We start from the raw sequence: 20,637 nt of genomic DNA on the forward strand, positions 1-20,637 counted from the left end.
GGGGGGGGAGGGGGGGGGTGGGGGGGGGGGGGGGGGGGAGGGGGGGGGGGGGGGGGGGGGGGCCTGCTGCTGTCTTATTCTAAGGACACGAGGGAAAAATGGTTAAAGCACAAAGTCGGTGATTGTCACAGACAGAGGGCGACACTGCCGCGCTCTGACCCAGCGGCCACAGCGGCTATGTGTTGCATGCCTCTGCGGGGAAAATGTCCTCGTACGCGGGCGGTAGTTCAGTGGGGAGCGGGCAGGAGAAAGGGAAGCAGTGATTGAGCTCCGGGTCCGCGGGCGCGTATCCGGGCAGCTCTATGGACGGGTGTCCGGCACTCTGCACCTCAGCGGTCTCATCGAACACACTGAAGACCCCGAGGTTGATGTAGGAAACGGGCTGGAAGTCCGCGGAGGAGCAGTCCCGCTCCTCACTGAAGAGAGTCCGCCTCTGCCGCTGACACTGTCTGCTCCGGGAGAACTTGTACCTCTTGATGACCAGCAGGTTGATGAGCCCCAGCACACACTCCAGGGTGCTGAGGACCGTGGAGATGACCAGGCTCCGCTGGTACTCCCTCAGCTGCTCGCACGCGGGGCTCACGAACACGTAGTGGTAGCAGTAATGTGAATATTTCCTTTCCACCACAGACGCCGTGTCCCCGTCCACCACCGCCCCGGAGAAGGCGGTGAGGACTCCGAGCAGGAAGACCACAACACCCAGGAGAAAGAAATTCCTGCAGCCGGGCTTGTCCACGCAGCAGAGCAGCGCGGAGCCCAGCAGGATCTGCCCGACTCCCACAAGTAGCCCGGAGTAAAAAGCCCCGGCGGTGGAGCCGAGGTGGAAATGCGCTTTCACCGTGGATCCCAGCGAGACGCATCTTAATCCAATCACAACTTCGCTCAGGGCGCACACGAAGAGGAGGCTGCTGGAGAAGACGGTGCACAGTCCTTTTCCACTCAACTTCATTATATTCCTCCTCTGCCGCTCCCGATCCCCCTCCCTCCTTCCTCATCCTCCTTCGTCCTCTCCTTCGTCTCCCCGGGAAGCGCTCTCACACCCGGGCATCATCTGCCGGTGGCTGCTCGGGTTCAGAGCGGCCGATCGTCGCCGCTGTGGCGTCTCACTCGCATCCCCGCCGCCACTTTACGGATAAATAATTTAGAAGCCAAGAACGCGCTCCCTTCTTCTTCTTCTTCTTTTTTTTTGCACTTATCGATAATCCATAAAGGGCCACACAAACAACGGCCACTTCAGCTGCACATGCCCGCAGCACTCAGCAGCCTGGATGCACTCTGTCGGCCAAAAGTTTTCCCTGCTCCTCCTCCTCTTCCTCCTCTTCCTCCTGCTGTTGTTGTTGGATGGAGCGTCTCCTCTGTCTGCAGTCCGCCCGGCTCAGGGCTGTGTGGTTTTTCTGTGGCAGCCAAGAGGGGGAGGAGGAGGAGAGGGAGGCTGCTGCTTAATTCAGATGGTGAGATGGTGGAAGGTCGTGTGGACCGATGGCCACAGTCTGACCCACAGGACCAATAAAGACCCCCTGGTGGTGGATTAATGGAGACGTCCTGAGAAATAGAAACCACTTTAGTTACGTCATAACAAAAGCCTCCTCTTCCTCCTCCTCTGGTAGAAGTAACAGGGTTTTAGGAACATTATTTCTGGGACCTTCTTCAGCATCGAGTTAGATTATTCTGTCAGCGGTGACAGTGAAGCTGCTGGTGGAGGGTGAGGAGCTGGAAGGCTTCAGGCGGGAGATCTGGGAGAAGAAAAAAAAACATAAAACAAAACACTTAGTTGAGTTTTAGCAGATGATTTTAAAATGGGTCTGACGTTATTTTGTCACAAATCTACCTAAAACTGGACTCACAAAATACATTCATGTAAAAGTTTCTTCTTCTTTTTTTTTTTCTTCTAATAATAACCAGCCGTGTTTATGAACATCAAAAAGGAAAAGGAACAACTTTCCAGAAAATCAACTGTGTTTTTCAACGTTCCTTCTTTACATTACTGGGCCAATCAGAAGCCAGAAGTACCTCATCACCTGGACCACAACTTTAGCATCATGACAGATCATTTACATTTCCTAAAAATCTAGACTCATTCCATATTTTCTCTGGCTTTTTTTTTTATAACATATTTAAGTTACATTTTCTTTGATGTTGCCTAAATCTCACTTTGGTTCAGTTCGTCCTCTGCCCAAAAGGGTCAGGGTTTGAACCCAATCACATGAACAGGTCAGTAGCGTCAGCTCCAGTTTGTCAACGCTAACCTTGAGCTACATACACACACGTGCTTCATCTTTTTATCACAATACTTTTATGAGTCTCTCTGTTGAAATCCTACACCGAGCCATAAATGTTCGACCAGCACTTTTGGAGAGAAGCTTCTGTGCGCTGTCCGTGGTGCTGAAACACGCTGTTCAGACTAAAAGGAATCTGACTGGTCAAAAAAATAAAAAAAATAAAAAAAATTGCTTTCTCGCCGTGATGACACTAAACGCCAAAATCAATGGAACATTTGTCGTCAGTGTTATTCAGCACCTCATATCTGTGATGTTGACAAAAAAGAACTGATGACAAACTGCAGCATCTTCTGGTAACATCACAAGTCACGGGTCAAAGGTCATAGCCTAATCCATATATATATACTGTATACACATATATACATATATACATATATACACACATATACATATATATACACATATACACATATACATATATACATATATATACACATATACATATATACATATATACACACATATACATATATATACACATATACATATATACATATATATACACATATACATATATACATATATACACACATATACATATATATACACATATACATATATACATATATACACATATACATACATACATATATACATATACATACATACATATATATACAAATATATGTGTATATATACTGGTAAATTTGATTCTTATTTAGAAATCTTCTCTCGAGGCTACAACAGTTTAAAACCGATGCAAAAAAAAAAAAAAAATCAATATTCCTGACTATTGGAGGAGTCAGATAATCACATCAGTAACTACAGTTCACTATATGAAAACCATATATTGTAGCACCTCCATCTGTATGATATCGTTACTGAGCTGCTGCTGCAGAGATGTTTGAATGAGTGCAATTATCTGAGAGCTGGAGAAAATAACAAACGAGTTTTGTTTTTGTTTTTTTCATATTCCCTGTAAACTGAAAACTGCTGCTAAACTGTTGGACCAATCAGTCGATCCAGGATGTGAACACTTGTAGAGGACAAACCCAAGTTTGGTTTGAATTAATGAAGCAGCAGCCTGACGGCTCAGGTGGAAGATATGCAGCCGAGAAAATCCCCCCGTCATCCATTTATCACAATGAGCCACCTCATTGGCTGTGCCGCTACAGCTGCCAGTAACAGGGAGAGCGACAGGGTGTGTGTGTGTGTGTTAGAGAGAGAGAAAGAAAAAACTGAGCGAGAGAGAGAGTCTAATCAGTCCGTTAGTTCTTTGGATTGGTGCACAGATAAAAAAAAAAAAAACACGTAATGACAGAATTGATGATTCTGATTGGTCCAACAATTAGCAGCCCTGCTAACAGTGCATTTCTGATGCTCTACTGACAGTGCTGAGGATGTCAACGCCATCAACAATCACAGTGTGAGAGTGACTGACCCCAAGATACCGCTAGTCAGCAGGAGTGGCTTCACCTGACTGTAACTGTAACAGAGAGAGAGAGACAGAGGGAGGGAGGGAGAGAGAGACGGGGGTTGGGGGGTAGAAGACCATGCACTCCTTCAGCATAGTCTGTGTTCACAGCTGTTGGAGACTGTATTTGTGATAATAACCTGGACCAGAGGAAACAATTGAATTTAACTGTGCGGAAAATTTGACGGGGCGACAGTTAACGACAGACATCCTTCGAAAAAGGAGGAGAAGAAGAAGAAGAGGGTGAAGAAGAGGGTGGTAACGACAGACATCCTTCAAAAAAGGAGGAGAAGAAGAAGAAAAACAAGAGGGTGAAGAAGAAGAAGAAGAAGAAGAAGGAGAAGAAGAACGACTGTAGACGTCACTGACACGGTCAGAAACCCGCAGGAAGTGAAAGACAGTTCACCACTAGAGGGGGAAGTTGTGATTCACTGAAAGTCAATGGTGAAGGTGAATACTCTATGACCTGCTGCTCTTTCACTTTAGATGAACAACAACCAGAACAACTACAAAAACAACGAGTACAACAACTGGAATAATGCCGAGAACAGCTACGACAACAAGAACGACAACAAGGGAAAGAACTCAAAAAGCCAACTTAAAAAAAAAGTACTTCAAACATGATAACCCCGTCGCTTTAGTTTACAGTATTTAACACATTCATCCACAACTCTGTCCTATGTTTAGGGAACGGACAAAGTCCCAACAGATTTGTACCGTTTTCTTTTCCCAAAAAAAAAAGAAAGAAAGAAAAAATTCCGATTGTAGTCTCTGTCACTCCTTTCTCCAACCTCTCGGCTGCCGTGGAGTCTTTCCAGCAGTTTATTCCTGTACTGGCCTCTCTTTCTTCAGACCACGTCCAGTCCAGGCTCAGTCTTTCCAGCAGTTATTCTAGGGTCTTCATACACAAGTCTAACTTGGTTTCTGTCTAGAGTTTTTTTTTTTTTTTTTAGCACTGTCATGTTGTTCTCTGCTGTGTGGAACTTAGTGAACTTCTCCATAAAACTTTTCACTCTCCGCTTCTTGACACTTGGAGACACTTTGATAACTTCTCCTGCTCTGGGAGCATCAGCGATTCCTTTTCTCGGGTCCAAAACAAGTCTTGTTTTTTTTTCTTCTCCACAGTGTTTTTACAAAAGACAGCTTCAACCCTTAACTAAGGTTCTCCACGTCGAGTTAATCTGAGAGACAGCGTCAGTTTGAGGAACATTCTTCTTGTTCATCCAATCGATAAAAAAAAAAATTTTAACGTTTAAAAATTAATCAGATTAATCTCACGGTAGATGTGGATACATCATTACTAATCAGGATTAATCATTGGGAATAATGTCGATTATTAAAAAAACATCCTAAATATGCCAACAATCCTGTTCTGTATTTTGCTGGAATTATGGCATAAACAGTTGGTGTTATTCTGCCCCAGGGCAGTTCTCCAGTCCACGTAGAGACAATCATTCACACTCACATTCACAACCACAGTCGAGGTAGGGTAAACATTTAATCTAATATGCCCCCCCCCCGTCCTCCCCCCTCCCAGTAACTTATAAATATGCTCAGATTTTTGACAACAGCCAATCAGTGTTCTCGTAGAGTTTACTGTATAATAATGACCGTAAAAGCTGTCAGCAGTTATGAATCCAACAGCCGAGTGAAGAACTGCCTCAGGAGCTTTAAGGGGGGGACGGCGGGGGGGTCTGAGAGTGGGAGGGGGAGACTGAGCAGTGCATATAAATGACCATGAGGCAGCAGAACCTGCGTCTTCACGTCTGCGCTTAAATTTAGCATTAAGATTAAACTGCTCTTTTTTCTGTTGTAGCAGGTTAACAGGAGGGAAATGAGGCCTGGGTTAAATAAATCAAGACACGGGTCAATGCTCAGTGTGTGTGTGTGTGTGTGTGTGAAGCCCAGTGCCTCAGCCCTGCCACAGTCTGGTGTCTCAGGTGCAGTTTTACAGCAGCAGTTGACAGGTCAGCCTGTAAAATCCTGTGTTGGCCCATAAATATTAATGGATCTGAAGCAGGTTGCACTGTTGTTGCCTGGAGTTTTCGTTCTAAAGAGAAACCGACTCACAACTGTATGGAATCAATACAAAGGCTGGAGACCAGAGTGACGGCAGCGGTCAGTGGAGTTAGAGAGGGAGAGGGAGAGAGAGAGAGGAAGAGTTTGGTTTAAGTATTGATTTTTAGTCCTTTTAAAACTGAACTATTGATTTTTCTTAATATTTATGATCTGATTCAGATGAGGTCAGATCTCTCTGTAATCACAGCCACTCAGTAGGAGATGGAGGGCTGTCACAGAAGAGCAGGGGGGTTCTATTCAAGGAGACACAGGAGGAGCCAATTCCCCCAGAGTAACACATTTCAACCTGAACTGCTGTTAAAAAAACCCCTTCAGTAAAACCTTCAGTAGAAGAGGACAGTGACGTTATGTTGTTTTGTGAGCAGTGAGCTGAAGATACTTTAAGATTTTTCTTACCTGTTTTATTGATGCGTTTTCTGGTGAAGTTTATCCGACCAAATTCATCCATTTGTTGGTTCCGTCCCACCGTTCCTCTGTACGGAGTTCTCCAGCTTCCATGTAGGAATACGGAGAGATTAGAAATGAGGTTAATTGGAAACTTAAGGTGTGAATGTCAGTGTGAATGGTTGTTAGAGTGAAGACCCGCCCTCACCTGGTGACTGCTGGGCCTGGGCTCCAGCTCCTCTCGTGACACTGATATGAAGAAGAAGAACAGAACATTTGACGGGACATCACTTTGGTGTTCGGATGGATTTCTCTCCCGATCGCTCTCGTCCTGCTGACAACACAGAAGAGCTGCAAGATAATACGTGTAAAATAATATGAATGTACAAATCCAGTTTTTTTTCCTCTCAGTCTTTTCAGTTGAGGTTCATTAATTAAACGTCACCAAACTGCAGCTCTTTGTTTCCTCATTGCTCTCACACATCTGGATGTTTCCCTGGAGCTGAAACAGAAAAGACAAATCCACATGAGCTGAGCATCCACGTGTGGACAGAAGGAAGGGAATATCAGAAATTAAATTTTTTTTAGCTGTTTAATATAAACATCACCCGTTCTGTGTCCAGTGTTCATTCGTCTGTGTCTGAACAAAACTCTCAGCAGATTAACGACGTTTCCCTCTCACCATCAACAAAAACACCAGTTTGACTTTTAATTCCAGGCCTGACATTTTTCATAACGGCTCTCTAATGCACTCGCAGACTTCACTGACTGGCTATAAATATTTCTAATTGACTTGAGTGAAGTGGCTTTTAATTAAAGAATGCCTGGGAAACAATTCTTCATCAACAGCTCATTAAAAAAAATCCACAGCAAAAGGTGTCGACGTTCACGAAAGAAAAAATGTATTAATTATTAGAGACTGAGAACAGTTTGAGTTCAAGGATTCTGAACTGACACTGTGAGATGTCGTAGAAGCAGGTGTAGAAATTCAAAATATTAAAAGCGCGTCTGCTTTCAATAAAAATAAAATAAAAACACACACAAACAGGTCTGAATTACAGGATTATGTTTGTTTGGCGTTGTGTTAGGAACACCCAGCCAGGGTCCTGCAATAATTCTACATCTTTGTTTCCACTTAAATAAGTGACGCTGGGATTCACACATTCACAGCCACAACTTCTCTCTATAAATCAGGGCAGTCTTTAAAAGCAGCACCTCCTGAGAGGAGGAAATAAAAATCTTCCCACTACACCACGCCACATCAGTTTAAGCCGGGTTTTCTTAATGAACCAACGAGTCATTGAGCAAAATATCAATGTGCAGCTACTGGTTTATTTACGTTGACATTTTCCGGCAACATTTACATTTTGTATAAATGAGGAGGAGAGAGGAGAGAAAGCACAAACGGCAAGAACGACTCCACACACTACAGGCTGATGAGATGACAGGAGGTCAGAGCCTCAGGTCAACCATCGGGGAAAAATGGACCAGAGGAGAGAGAGAGGGGTGAGAGGTAGAGAGAGAGAGAGAGAGGGGTGAGAGGTGGAGGAGTAGGTGAGGATGGGATTACACTGGGATTAGACATGAGGACAGGTCACAGGGACAGTTTAGAGATACACTAAGAGAACGTGTAATGGTAGAGGAAAAAAGGAGAGATGGAGGCAGGTGAGATGTTGTGGCGCCCCCCGATGGCAAAAGGCACAAAACAAAGAAGCAGGAGGTAAAGACCAGGGAGAAAAAGGAAAAGGAAAGAGAAAATAGAGCAAAAAAAAAAGGGAAGAATTTTAAACTGATAACAATCATGAAGCACTTGACAGAAGTTAATCACGTCTGTAAATGTGAAGAACTCCACACTGGATTACTGTGGTTCCACCTGTCAGAGAGCAGAACTCTGGACCAGACCGGATGTTGTCCAGTCTCTGCATTGACAGTTCTGTGAGGCCACACAGCCACAGTGAACTGCTGCTGGCTTGTGTTTAAATTATAGATCGGCTCAAGTGTTTTGTTCTCGGGTAAACCACTAGAGAGCACTGTCCTCAAATTATATGCTGTGATTGAGAAGGCATCTGTTCAATTTGTACAAGTGAGAGAGAGAGATGTGGCATCGGAATACAAATTTACAGGATCAGTCACCAACTGTTGTGTGATTTTACACGTACACATTTTAGTTTTAATATCGTTTTAAACCTATTTGTTTCTGAAAGCCTGTGGGGTTAGTAGCAGGTAAAATAAAACATTTTGTAGACGACTGTAGTTTCTTTTGATAAGTGTCACATGGATTTCTGTTTGTGATGCTGGACCCTGTGTCATGTCATTACTACCCCCGACGCGGAAGTTGATCGGAAAGATAAAAGAAAAAGAAAAATTCCCCGTGAACATCAAGCGTCCACGGAAGCAGTAATTACCAAGTACAGACTGTTCAGAACTGAAGAGAGGAAAAATCGTTGTCGTGTCAGCATAAGTAGAAACAGCTGCAGCTGCTGATATGAATCAAATTCCTCGCTCCAAAGGGAAGTCCAGGACAGCGTCAGTACTCACTGTATGAACACAGGGTTAGTTTCACTTTTTCCTCCTGGCAGCTCAGCTCCTGGGATTCAACTTCTCTACAGAAAGCAGAGAAAGTGGCTCGTTGACAGCAACTTTTAAAGGATTGGAAATAAGTTAAAAAAAAAAGAAAAAAGAAAAAGTCTTGGCTGAGTTGTTTTGTGAGTCATCGATCAGAATAACTGCTGCATTTCATCTCTCATCTGCTCTGGAAAAAAAACAAAAAAACAATTGTACAATCCACTTCCTGTCTATTTGAAATCAAGGACAAAAAAATTGAATGACTATAAACGAATAAAAAATGGCTGATTTAAGACGGTGCAAATATTTATTTGTTTTCTACTGCAAAATAAAAAAAAAATGTGCACAGGAGTTTAAACCTTGCGTTAGCATTCACCACATGACACCTGTCCATCAATCATTATCATTATACCACGTCATCAACAGCGACGACAAAGCGGGGAAATTAGTGAAAAGGTTTGAGTTCTCTGGGGGTTCAGCTGGACTCCTGGTGTCCAGGCACTGAGGCTGGAGGTTCCTGGGCGTCCGCTGTGGGTTCTACAAAGTTACCGTATTTCTTTTTCAAAGAGCGTCCCAGAAACCGCCAGTACTCCCGACGGATGGTGTCCTTTTCCTCCGCTAGCAGCTGACAGATCTAACAGGCGAGAACGAACACAGGCCGATTGTTAATCGCATTATTTTTTAATTTCACCTCTTCAAAGAGCTTTCACTTCTTCAGCACCTACTTCTAGAGCCATTTCTAAGGTTCCCTTCTGTTCTTCCTCAGTGCTGTTCTCTAAGGCGTCCTCATAACAGTCAAACAGAAAGGCCAGGAGGTACGGGGAGCAGTGTGTCTCCTTCAGCTCCTGGACTCTCTCCAGCAGACCGGGCTGAGTTGACAGACCTCTGTCTTGCAGCATTCTGGAGGAAAAAAACCCCCACAATGATGGCACTGTCAGTGAGCCTTCTTCATTTTTAATAACCAAGTCTCCACTCAGTTTTCCACTGTGGTCTAAATAAATTATCAACATTAAAAAGTCAGTAGCTGTGTGGGAGAAAAAAAAAATCTATATTTGTGGTCTGTGTGTGACTTGCATAAAATAGGCACCAATCAGTTTTATTTACTGACAAGGTCAGGGCAATGGAAACCACGTAAATATACATAGTGTTTTGAAATTTCGGTTAAAAAAAAAAATCAATTTCTTTAACTTACCCTTTTAAATAGTTCCAGGCACTTTCATTGTGCGGGGCCTTCTTGATCTGGTTAAGACAATACCTTTAACAAATAACAGTTAGTAAATAAACAGAATAAAGTCATAGAGTCAAACTGTCTTCTTAACAGTTAATTATGTATTAGATATAATGGGTTTATTATGGAAAAAACACTTTTTATGGAATTTTTCCATATTAATAATTTCATTCATAATAATTTGGATTAGTCAGAGATAACAACAATTTCATTCATAATAATTTGGATTAGTCACAGATAACAACAGGTGAGAAACACTGACCTCTACCTGCTGTTGTTGGACATTGTTTTAGTGATTATCAGATTTTTTTTTATTGTCACATATGTTTTAGTGATTATCAGATTTTTTTTTCACATTGAGGAATAATGATTCATCTGTAATTAATTGTGATTAATCATGTCACTAGAGTGAAGCAGAGGTTTGACCGTCTGCCTGTCACCAGAAGATTCCGGGATCAACATCATCTAGTCCTGTAATTAATTGTGATTAATCATGTCATCTGCCTGTCACCAGAAGATTCCGGGTTCAACATCATCTAGTTCTTGAATTCCTTCAGATTCAATGGGTTTTGTATATATTCACAGACAGGGTACTCACTGAATCTCTCGCTCCACTACGACCGGGTCGGAGAAACCAGTGGTTTGAGAAATCACAAAATGCCTCTGGTTCCACGCGGAGTTATTCCTCACATCTTCTTCCAACAGAGTCTCCACAAACTCCAGCTCGTTGTCCCACAGTTTGTACTCCTGAAAATGTTTACAAAAATCACAGGACTTTTCATCAGCAGCCGCAGAATAATTCAGAAAAACACAGACCACGTTAGACACAAGAACAAAACTCACAAGTGAAGCACTCAGTCTGAGCAGAATGTCTTTGTGTGGGCAGAAATCTGGATCTCTGTTCTCAGATTAGGAGCCAAACTGTGTGGAGGGCTTCAACACCTACCTGGATGACCCACTGCCGGTGCTGCCAAGCGTGGTAGTTCTTGGCATCTTGGCTTAAAATGTCTGCAATGAAGTCCAATTCCTTTGAGGGGTCATTTAACCACTCCACCACCATACGCCTGTGATGCCTGGAAGACAAGTTTGGGGAAAAAGTCTTCATCAAACACAGTCATTTCAACAATGACTTTTTTCTTCTTCTCCAATCTCTAGTGTTTTAACAGACGACAGATGTTACATATCATCCATGTTTTCTTTAATAAATGTTTAATAAATGTTAAATAAGGATTCATAAACATGTACCGACACTTTACAATTTATTTATATAAGTGGAAGAATACACCCAGTGGTCCGTAAAGTGCAGTAATTCAATCTAAAACTGATATGATTATTAATATGGAAAAATGTCAGTGTCAAGTGCGACTCAAAACTGTCACCTGCTGACCCCTACTGTTAAAAAGAAATCCAAAGATGGTCTGAAGTCTAAGTCTTCACACGAGGATTAGGAAACTCTTAACATTGTCAATGGTCCAGAATTCCCTGATGCTTTTCCAACAACAAAAGCAGCACTGTGTCTACAACAAATAAAGAAATTGTACAGGACTAATATTGCTCACCTCCTGCGGTAAAGCACAATAAAAACCATTAAAAAAGTATTGCACAATCTTGTATGCCGGGCAGAGTTTAAAAGTTTCATGGAGGCTGTTACAAATTAATTTTTAAAACTGTTTAATAGCTTAGTGCAGCGGGGTACTTTATATTGTCTGCCGGGGGGCAAGTGTTCGTAATGGGTGTGAGGGAGACGTAATTGGTCCTCGACCATTTCCTGAGCCTCACTGAGAGCTGACTGACTGGAGGGAATAATAAGTCTTTCCTCTTCATCACCTTCAAAAGGTCTGTGTCGTTTAGTACAGCAGGCATGAGACGGAAACACTGCGTGTGACAGAGGATGACATTTCTGTTCTGCCTCTGTCACACTGAATAGTCATTGCAGTTTCTTTTTCAGAAAATATTCATAATGGATAATGTACTCCAAAATACTGAAACTGATGTTCGACCTTACACTTACCAGACTTGATAGTTTTTAGGCTGCTCCTCTATGATGTCAGTAATGTACCTCATCTCTTCCCTTAAATCTTTTGATAGCGATTGAAGTAGTACTCGACGGTAGTGCCTAAGACAAAAAAAAAACAAAACGTAATGTTTACTTTCATGAAGGCCATGGCACCTTTAAGACATTATATTGTTAAACAATTTCTCTCCAGACAGATATTTTTGTTTGACGTGCTTCTGTCGAGACATAGACAGCTTTACTTGTCCTCATTACAAAAATGAACAACGCTCACCAGACTGTGTAGTTTGCAGCATTCAGCTCGATGGCTTCTGCTGTCAAGGCCAAGGCCCGTTCACTTCTTTCATCAGTCTTCAAGAGGGCACGGAAATAGTCAAAAACATCTGAGACTGTTGGAAGAAATGTACGTATGTCAAATAACAGAAACAAAAAACAAAAACAAAAAAAAATCAACACAAAGCAACAAAATAATTTTTTATACAACCAATAATATTAAAGATTCGTTCTAGCAGGAGACAAACATTATCCTGGAATTATTCTTCTTGAATCACTGACTTTAAATCTCACAAGACACACAGAGAATATTACAAAGCAGGTAAAAGAAACCTACTAATAGCATGTAAAAGGTTTAGCACTAAGTTGTCAGTATAGCAGTGAATGTACATTATATGCTGCAGTGTTAGAAACACTTTTCTGGAATCTCACCTCATAGTTAAACAAAAGATTAAAGCCAAACTGTACTGCAATAAAATGCCAAATTATACATATTAATGGTGTTATGTGCAATGCTAACACTGTAGAATTGTAGTGATAAAAATTAACTATTCAAAAGGTAGTAAACTCTGGGATAGCGTTGTTAAAATTCCTTTGCATGTAATTCCGCTTCAAAGATCTATTTCTCAGTAAAACAAAAATATACATCTATCTATGGAGAAACAGAGCAACCTGCATGACCAACATCATAACAATCTCAGCAGTCTTACACTTTTCAGAGTAAGCGATTTTCACTACAGGATTTGGTCCATCGTCCTGAGGAACAGGCTCCAGGTCAGCCCACTCCTTTCTTTCCCTGAAAGAAAAAAGAAAGAAAAACATAAACATCAAACTCTCTGAGTCAAATATGTAAAGACTTTTAAAACAGACATTGGCGCGTCTTTCCAGAGTAGTTGCTCAGTTGGTGCGGTATGACGAGGGCGGCTACTATGCTAACCACCCTAACATTTGCAATATTATTAAACAGACGTTACCTGTAAAATAAATATCGAGTGGAGTCAACAAGGAAATCATCCTCGAGTTCTTCGTCAGCGTCTGCATCCAGCTCCTGGTCTCGTTTAACCTTTAAAAGGTCATTAGATGTTTCTTCTAAGCCTGACATAGCTAACGTATTAGCTCTGTTAGCTCTGTATAGCTTAGTGAGCTAAAGAGAACGTCACGTCCGGGGAAACGAAACGTCACACCCGGTGGTGAAGAAAACACTAGAAATACACGATTACAGTTCGGACTTGTATTTGCGGACTCGTTTCCCTTAATGACTGCTTTGTTTCGACGGAATTATGGCTGTAAAATATATACATATGTAGTAAATACAAAGCTTGATCTATTTTAACCGAAGCATACTTTCGGCACATTGTTTATCCACTGTGTTGTCACTGATTTGTAACTGTTTGTAATGTATTACTAGTTGGATTCGGTTAGAGTGGTCATCATTTATATTGAATTAGATTGGACTGTCTGATTTTTTTTTTTTAATTTTATTAAAAGTGAAACATCATCAATTCCCAAACAACACTTTGAAAAACTCTTTGAAGGCAAGGCCAAGCTGAACTTTATTTTCATCAATGACTCTGGACACTATAAAAATAAATAGATGATTCACAGTCAGTGAATCTTAATACAAATTGTTATCAAAATTATATATCAGCCAGAATGAAGAATTAAAGATCTGAATAATATCCACAGCATCAATGTAGATGTGTTCTGAATATTTATCATCACTTGTAACCAACGACATGTGGTCTGTTACAGAACCTGTTGACCTAAAAAAAAAAAAAAAGAAATAAAAAAAAAATCACCATTTAAATTAGACAAATATGCAAGTAGTATATGCTTCATTCTGACAGAATGTTGATGATGGCTTGACAAATGAGGGCTGTTCAGTGACTGTCTTCTTCATCCAATGCATGTTTTTCAATGTAGCGTCTAAAAAAAAAAGAAAAAAAAAAGATTATAACCACACCTTTTATTTCACAGAGAGAATCAACTAAGAAACCAAAAGCTATGTGTATGTATGTATATGTTGAAAGTAAACTATGTGGCCTTCATACATTCAGTAAGACCATGTTACTCCAGTGTCACTGGAGTAAGAAATAAGTCCAGGAAATTTTAATGTTGGAGCCTTTCTGACACTGAGCGACAACATTGGAAACAGGCCTTCAGAACAAATCCAAAGGGCTTATATCCACTCAAACATTCTCCTCATACAAGACCTTTGCCTGTCCCATCTGTACTGACATGCAGTTTTAATACGCAGTGACTGACAAAGGCCAAGGAATAAGACCTAAGGAAATCTCAAACATTTATGAATATTGCATTTCTGTTCAACCCTGCCTAAAAAAGACAACATGGCGAGAATAATGAAGCACTGCTTGGAAGATACGGGACACTTAGTTCATTCTACAAAAAGAAAATAAATTCTAAAGCTAAGCCTAAAAGAGATTAAACATTAATAAATGCCATTTAGCTTTTTCAGCTACCGTAAAAAAAAAGGAACCAACCTTTGTCGAAGGGAAAAAAAAAAAAAAAACTCACCTTCTTGCAAAATTGTACAACGCTTCTTTTCTCTCTTGGAGAGACAAATGTCTGTCAACTGGTGATTTCCCAAAGGATTTGGCAGAAGGCTGCGGAGGGAACAAAACACAACGCACTCAGGATAATGATGATGAAAGTACTGCATCAACTGAATCACTTCCTGTATTACAGTTCATTCTTGTACATAAATAGTACGTCGAGCCAAACCTTTAAGTCGGGGGCGGGACCAGCTGAGGAGTTCATCTTTGGAGGCCCTGAACCTGATGACACCCCCCCAATGGCCTCCATTTGAAGTTCCTCCTTATTCTCCAGCAGATTTGTTATAGTTGTGTCAACACAGTTGGTCTTCACTGTGAGTAAACATCCAGACACAGTATGTGAACACAGAGGTTAAACTCTCGGGGCAACAGATGTGAGGTCAAAGGTCATACAAGAACAGTGCAACGTTTGTCCAGTTCACAATCACAAGGATGTTTGAAGCAGGGTCCTACCCAAATCATTTGTGATGACACTCAGGGGGACATGGGGCAGCACGTCCTTGACTTGTTGCGTCATCTTAGCAATCTTACGATCATCCGAGCCCAAACTCTGGGTCGAGAAACTGAGCCCGATGGAGGAGGGTCTGACACCTGGGGTCAGAGGAACACGGGGTGACATTAGTGGAAAAGAAAAATCAGTTTGAATGTAGTGACCCATGAACAGAGCAGTTCTGCTGTGAACCTACTAGTGGTTGTTTGAGGTACGGTGCGTCTCCTTCGTTTGATGTGCTCCACTTTATCGGCTTTCGTGATCTTGGTGGAAACCAGGCCCAGCTCACCTGCTAGTAGCTGATAAAGGAGACAATTTTTATTTGCATATTTAAAACATTTTACTTCTCAGTTCAGATGATGATGCAAAGACTAGTAATGATGACAGAAAAAAAAACAGAAATCACAGTATTACCACACTTACAGTGGATATTCTTGCAGTTCAGGAGTGACTGAGGAGCCAGTGTTAAAGACACCAAGAAAAAAAAAAATACTTTTAACTATCTTGTATCAGCAGATGCTCTGTGACTTTGAAGCATCACTGATCTTTGAACAGAGACCTTTGATCCTGACACAGTCAGTGGTACAGTTACAGCATGTGTAATGACCGTCTGTATATTATACTAGCCTTTTTGTTTGTTTGTTTGTTTTATATACAATTGCTGTTTTTTTTATTTATCATCAATATTCCAATAGAGAAGACCTGAAACCTGAATGTCAACCTGTAGATGTTTCATTTTCTGTTCATTTGCATATTTGATGACAGTCTTTCCTAGTGTTCAGTTGCCACAAATTTAATTAATTCATGTCCCATTCAATTCATATTTTAAGACTTTTATTTTCAACTTTTTGTCTTAACAAAAGTAACACTGGAAAAAAAGCTACCAAAAGTTCAAGTTCTTTAACGACCTGTGTTACATCTGGGCCACTGTGACTAAGTTTCAGATCTGCCTGCTCAACAACATCCTTCTACTACCAGATAGATGCAGTGAAAGTCTTCACTCCATCTTTCTCCGTCCCACTGGGGCCTTGGATGATGGCACCCTGGTGTGACACTCGCACATCCAACATCGTTTCTCCCTCGTGTCCCACTGGGCATCTTGCCTGCTACCTCATCTCCCCTTCATCCTAATAAATGACATAGTTCTGCCTCTCTAGGTCAACCACTCACAGGGTTTCCTTTTGCCGTGTTTGGCCTCATCCTTCTGACTGCTCCATTATTAATGAGACAAGAAGCATAAAAACGTTTGCCTCCAGCAATGAACACAAACATAGTCGACTCAACTCTGTCTGCTCTGTCAGAAATAAGTCTTAGAACCTGTACAGGGAGCTCAACCACATAAATGCATTTAAATTGATTTGTCTATTTGAATCACATCTCTAACCATTTGTGTACAACATGACTGCAAGAGTTTAAGTAGTATACTTAAAACAATTTATTAAAAACAAAAAACAAAAAACAAATCTGCCCATTACTTCACTTGTTAGGTTTGTTTTACCTCCTGGACTTTGTTGGCAAACTCCTGTGTAGACTCATTATCTTGCCTGGAAACTGGTGGGAGCCAACTGCAGTGAAAAGGGCCAACAAATGACAAAAACATTAGTAATGTTACCAAGTAACAAACCAAAAAAAAACAAAACATTTAAACTTAATATGAAAATGGTAACATAAAAGTAATACAGTTTAAAATGTAGCTTTGAAATGTATCAGGTTTAGTCTTTATTTAGATGTATGTCTACTAAAAAATAACTTGCATTTCTTTCAAAGATTAGAATAAAAAAATAATTAACGGCTGATTTTAAAAAATAATGATTCAAGTTATTTAGTACCTTACATGATACACTGTACATGGAACAAAAAATGTCCATAAGAGCTCCAACAGCCAACTGGTCTCTGGTGTGCTCTGTGAATCAGCAGAAGACAAATCAGTATTAAATACACACAATATTTGGTTCATACTTTTTACGTAGCACATTGTCAGATGGTTCTAACACATGTTTAAAGGTCTTTTCCATTATAATGACATTACCAGAGCAATGAATGGTCTGGTCACTCGTAAGGCCACAGGTTGAATGGAATCGGTCAGGGAGAAAGGCCAAGAGCTGAAAGAAACACAGACACAAGTCTCACATATACATCAGTGAATAAACATCTATTGTTTTAATATTAAACTAAATCGAAAATCATCTATCTTAAATGCTGTCGAAAGAAACAGACTGAGTAGAACATCTCACGCTGGGCTAATGTTCTCCGTTACCTGAACTTGAGCAGACCAGCACGACCGTTTGTCGTTTCCTCTTCAGGGAACAAGAGCAAAGATGTGGTGCCCTCAGTGGAGCAGTATCTCTGGAGGGACTCTCCTATGGCCGCTTGGCCAGTAGTTGGATGGATTTCCATGAAGCCTCTGGCCCAACACACGAAGCCAGTGGAGCCCTCTAGCTGAGGCTAACCAGAATAAAGAGGGAAAAAACACATTACACAATATCACATGCTTAACCGTGACAATCAGTTCTACTGAGATTTTAATCCATAATGTATCAGCGTATTCATAACCAGGTCAGAAAGTGAATATTTGATGGATGTAGGAGAAGAAAATGTGCGGTTTTCATTCAGAGCAGAAATATTCAGTCATACTTTACAGGGAATTACTATTTAAAAATAAACCAATCAATCAATCAAACACTCACAGTATTGCAGGGAATCAGAAGGTTGATAATGTTGTGGTCAAACGCCGTAAGATGATTGCAAATGTACAGCTTGGTGTTTTTGTCTCTGGAGCGAGGGTTTTTCTGTCTGACGTGCATTCCCAGAACTGAGCACATGATTCTCACGATGAATCTAAAAGCAATAAAGGAGAGGAGTTTATTCACAATATTAGTATAAGTATTTCCACACCCCAAGGCACTCACAGCTAGAAACAAATATTTTTTTCCCCTCTATGGGTCTTGCTCTGTGGTTTACGACATGTAACTTCCTGGGACAAAAGTCCAAGGAGTTCATGGTGGTCACCATATAATAGAATCATTACTATGAAAAAAGCAATGTCATTAGACATTATACAACAGCAAGACAGAAAGAATAGATATGAAGGAACTAAACGTTGTTTTGATGAAGTCTTTGATATTACGTAACGCCTATATGTGTGTTTATACTAATGCAGCAAAACCAACTGCTACTATAAGAAATTGTAAAAACAATAATAATTGGAATACTTACCTTCTCAGAAAACTCTCTGGAAGCGCACAGCTGACCAAGAATACGTGTATTCCAATGAAAATTCGCAAAAACATCAAACAAATGCCAACGGGAAGGTAAATCAGCAACAGCAGGAGAAGAATGGCATCCTTAGGAAGCCTGCAGAAGATAAGGAAAAAATAGATTTTAATATCGCAAATGACACAAACACTTGGACTGCCTTAACCGACGTAGCAAATTTAGACAAGTGATATGACAAAGAAATATTATGGCAATAGTCAGATTTAATAATATTCAAACCCGGGACTTATTATTGTATCAAGGTAAAAATGGTGTTTATACGCACTTTTTTCTGTTATTTTTTATAAAGTAATTGCCATATAAAAGGACAAAGTAAAATAAAAACACTGCAGAACTTAAAATTTTAAGTGGAAAGCTTGGTAAAGTAAAATAAAAACACTGCAGAACTTAGTGGAAAGTGGAAAAGCTTTGTGAAGTGAATGGCGTTTAGTTAAAAATATTAAGTACTTCATGGTGATATATTTAATCTTTAAATGATTAACACTATTTACTTGTTTGTGAAGGTTTATGTTAAACATGGCTAACTATTTAAAATAGCAATTAATATTTGACCCTGAATTTTTGATTAGCAAGTTATTTAAAGCAAATAATTAAAGAGTTTGTGTAAAGATAAGGAGGTCTAATTTATTGCAGCGTCAGTACAATAGTCAGTTCAGCTCACTGACTTTTTTTCACACGTGTTTTTACGTGGTTGGCTGAGCGTGAAGGATCAGAAGAACTTCCTGTTCATTACCAGTCCATACAGTCAATCTAAAGCCAACAGTACAAGGAGAATATTTAATTTTCTCACTGTTCTCCACTCACTGGGGAAGTTAGCATGCGCATAGATCAAATGTACTAAAATGCTAGACTTGCCAGAAAACAGTGTTGCATATTTACGTGTAAAAGGTAAACGGATACTTTGGACAAAATGACCAAATGTAGGCTGCAGTAAATGACAGCGATATCTGAAAAACGAAAGTTTAAAGTACACAGGTAAACAAGGTGGCTAACTGTCTCAAAGCCAACACTAGCTAAAGTGCTAACAAGTGACAAATGCCACTGTTGATAGCGTGACTTTGGGATCAGGCTCCGAGTGTTCCTTTTGTGTTGCCCCATTTAGCGTTCAGATAAGCCGGTGTTTGCACAGGGTTAGCAGTCACCACCGTTAACTGACTTACCGACGAAAGTCAAACATGTCTTCGATCCCCGGAGCCTCCATGTCTGCCAGTCAGACAGACCTTTGAATACCGGCCAATGCTAGGAATTCAACCTCAAGCCTAAATACAATTTAGACATCACGTTCACCACAGCACCCCTGACATTCTGAAAGTTCGCTAAATACGTACGTCAATGCTACGTGGTGAAGTTACAAATGTTAGCCTAGCAACTGTCAATAGCTATCCGTGGCGCGGTACTAGCACCGCTAGCAGGAGTGGTTTTTGTGTCTGACGAGTTCCTGTTGTTGTCCTTCAAAATAATGTTTGTTTTCCTGAATACTTGTTACTTTCAGAGTAAATGTCCTTTTTAAAGAAATTGGGCGAATTTGCGGTATTACTTCGCCACCTAGGGGTAATGTTTTGTAATAGCTTCATATGTATTGTTTGTTTTAGCTTTACTACACATGCTGCCCAAATTTAAACCTCACAAACGCTTCAGTTTGTGGTCAAAATATATTTTTTTCTTTATCCCTTTGTTATTTTACTATCATTATTATTGTTATTATTATATTATTTTGACAGCAGTGAGACCTAGTTATGAAAATTAGTTCAGTGGCAGTGTCTCGGTCTGATGGGGACGTTTAAAAAGACAGATAACATGAAGATGAAGAGATAAGATAATATGACACAAATGGGATATTTACATATTACACCAGCAGAGCATAAACGTGGGAAAATAGTACTAGAAAAATGTGTTTTGAAAAAAGGAGATAAAACAACAATTTTGCAAATAACGACATTTACTACGAGAGACGTGTATTTTCTCCTTTATGCTGTGGTTATTGCTTAATTACTTGATACTTGATACAGTGTATTTTTTTAATTAATTTTTTTTTTTTGTCAACACAGTCGTCTGTTGTTTG

At 40.5% G+C, this 20,637-nt stretch overlaps 3 protein-coding genes across 3 annotated transcripts; all 3 read right to left on the reverse strand.

Annotated features, from left to right (window-relative positions):
* Nucleotides 1–6: 6 nt before the first annotated feature.
* Nucleotides 7–8,865, reverse strand: tmem271 (transmembrane protein 271). Its single transcript, XM_025062982.1, has 5 exons — nucleotides 8,562–8,865; nucleotides 6,365–6,658; nucleotides 6,169–6,263; nucleotides 1,643–1,733; nucleotides 7–1,542 (listed from the first exon to the last, which is right to left on the reverse strand). Exon 5 carries the CDS (start codon nucleotides 947–949, stop codon nucleotides 176–178), a length of 774 nt encoding a protein of 257 aa, XP_024918750.1. The 5' UTR covers nucleotides 950–1,542; nucleotides 1,643–1,733; nucleotides 6,169–6,263; nucleotides 6,365–6,658; nucleotides 8,562–8,865; the 3' UTR covers nucleotides 7–175.
* Nucleotides 8,866–9,009: 144 nt separating this feature from the next.
* On the reverse strand, nucleotides 9,010–13,408 carry fnta (farnesyltransferase, CAAX box, subunit alpha). The gene is made up of 9 exons (XM_008327514.3): nucleotides 13,211–13,408; nucleotides 12,947–13,032; nucleotides 12,238–12,352; nucleotides 11,961–12,065; nucleotides 10,896–11,022; nucleotides 10,548–10,696; nucleotides 9,914–9,976; nucleotides 9,447–9,621; nucleotides 9,010–9,355 (listed from the first exon to the last, which is right to left on the reverse strand). Exons 1-9 carry the CDS (start codon nucleotides 13,336–13,338, stop codon nucleotides 9,197–9,199), a joined length of 1,107 nt encoding a protein of 368 aa, XP_008325736.1. The 5' UTR covers nucleotides 13,339–13,408; the 3' UTR covers nucleotides 9,010–9,196.
* Nucleotides 13,409–13,762: 354 nt separating this feature from the next.
* Nucleotides 13,763–20,011, reverse strand: aup1 (AUP1 lipid droplet regulating VLDL assembly factor). The gene is made up of 12 exons (XM_008327513.3): nucleotides 19,736–20,011; nucleotides 18,516–18,653; nucleotides 17,987–18,137; nucleotides 17,557–17,744; nucleotides 17,329–17,401; nucleotides 17,129–17,202; nucleotides 16,798–16,864; nucleotides 15,496–15,598; nucleotides 15,263–15,400; nucleotides 14,979–15,121; nucleotides 14,772–14,860; nucleotides 13,763–14,162 (listed from the first exon to the last, which is right to left on the reverse strand). Exons 1-12 carry the CDS (start codon nucleotides 19,774–19,776, stop codon nucleotides 14,117–14,119), a joined length of 1,251 nt encoding a protein of 416 aa, XP_008325735.1. The 5' UTR covers nucleotides 19,777–20,011; the 3' UTR covers nucleotides 13,763–14,116.
* Between the last annotated feature and the right edge of the window lie 626 nt (nucleotides 20,012–20,637).

This window comes from Cynoglossus semilaevis, chromosome 15 (genome assembly GCF_000523025.1).
Source record: "Cynoglossus semilaevis isolate Cse_v1.0 chromosome 15, Cse_v1.0, whole genome shotgun sequence".
Lineage (NCBI taxonomy): Eukaryota > Metazoa > Chordata > Actinopteri > Pleuronectiformes > Cynoglossidae > Cynoglossus > Cynoglossus semilaevis.

Excerpts from the sequence above, each read along its gene's own strand:
- tmem271 (XM_025062982.1), bottom strand. The coding sequence starts at position 949 with ATGAAGTTGAGTGGAAAAGGACTGTGCACCGTCTTCTCCAGCAGCCTC.
- fnta (XM_008327514.3), bottom strand. The coding sequence starts at position 13,338 with ATGTCAGGCTTAGAAGAAACATCTAATGACCTTTTAAAGGTTAAACGA. Across the intron at positions 12,353-12,946 it reads AATCGCTTACTCTGAAAAGT|TCTCAGATGTTTTTGACTAT; the intron begins GTAAGACTGCTG and ends TTCTTCCAACAG. Across the intron at positions 9,622-9,913 it reads GCCTGGAACTATTTAAAAGG|AATGCTGCAAGACAGAGGTC; the intron begins GTAAGTTAAAGA and ends TTTTTCCTCCAG.
- aup1 (XM_008327513.3), bottom strand. The coding sequence starts at position 19,776 with ATGGAGGCTCCGGGGATCGAAGACATGTTTGACTTTCGTCG. Across the intron at positions 15,599-16,797 it reads TTGCCAACAAAGTCCAGGAG|CTACTAGCAGGTGAGCTGGG; the intron begins GTAAAACAAACC and ends CTCCTTTATCAG. Across the intron at positions 15,122-15,262 it reads TGTCATCACAAATGATTTGG|TGAAGACCAACTGTGTTGAC; the intron begins GTAGGACCCTGC and ends GTTTACTCACAG.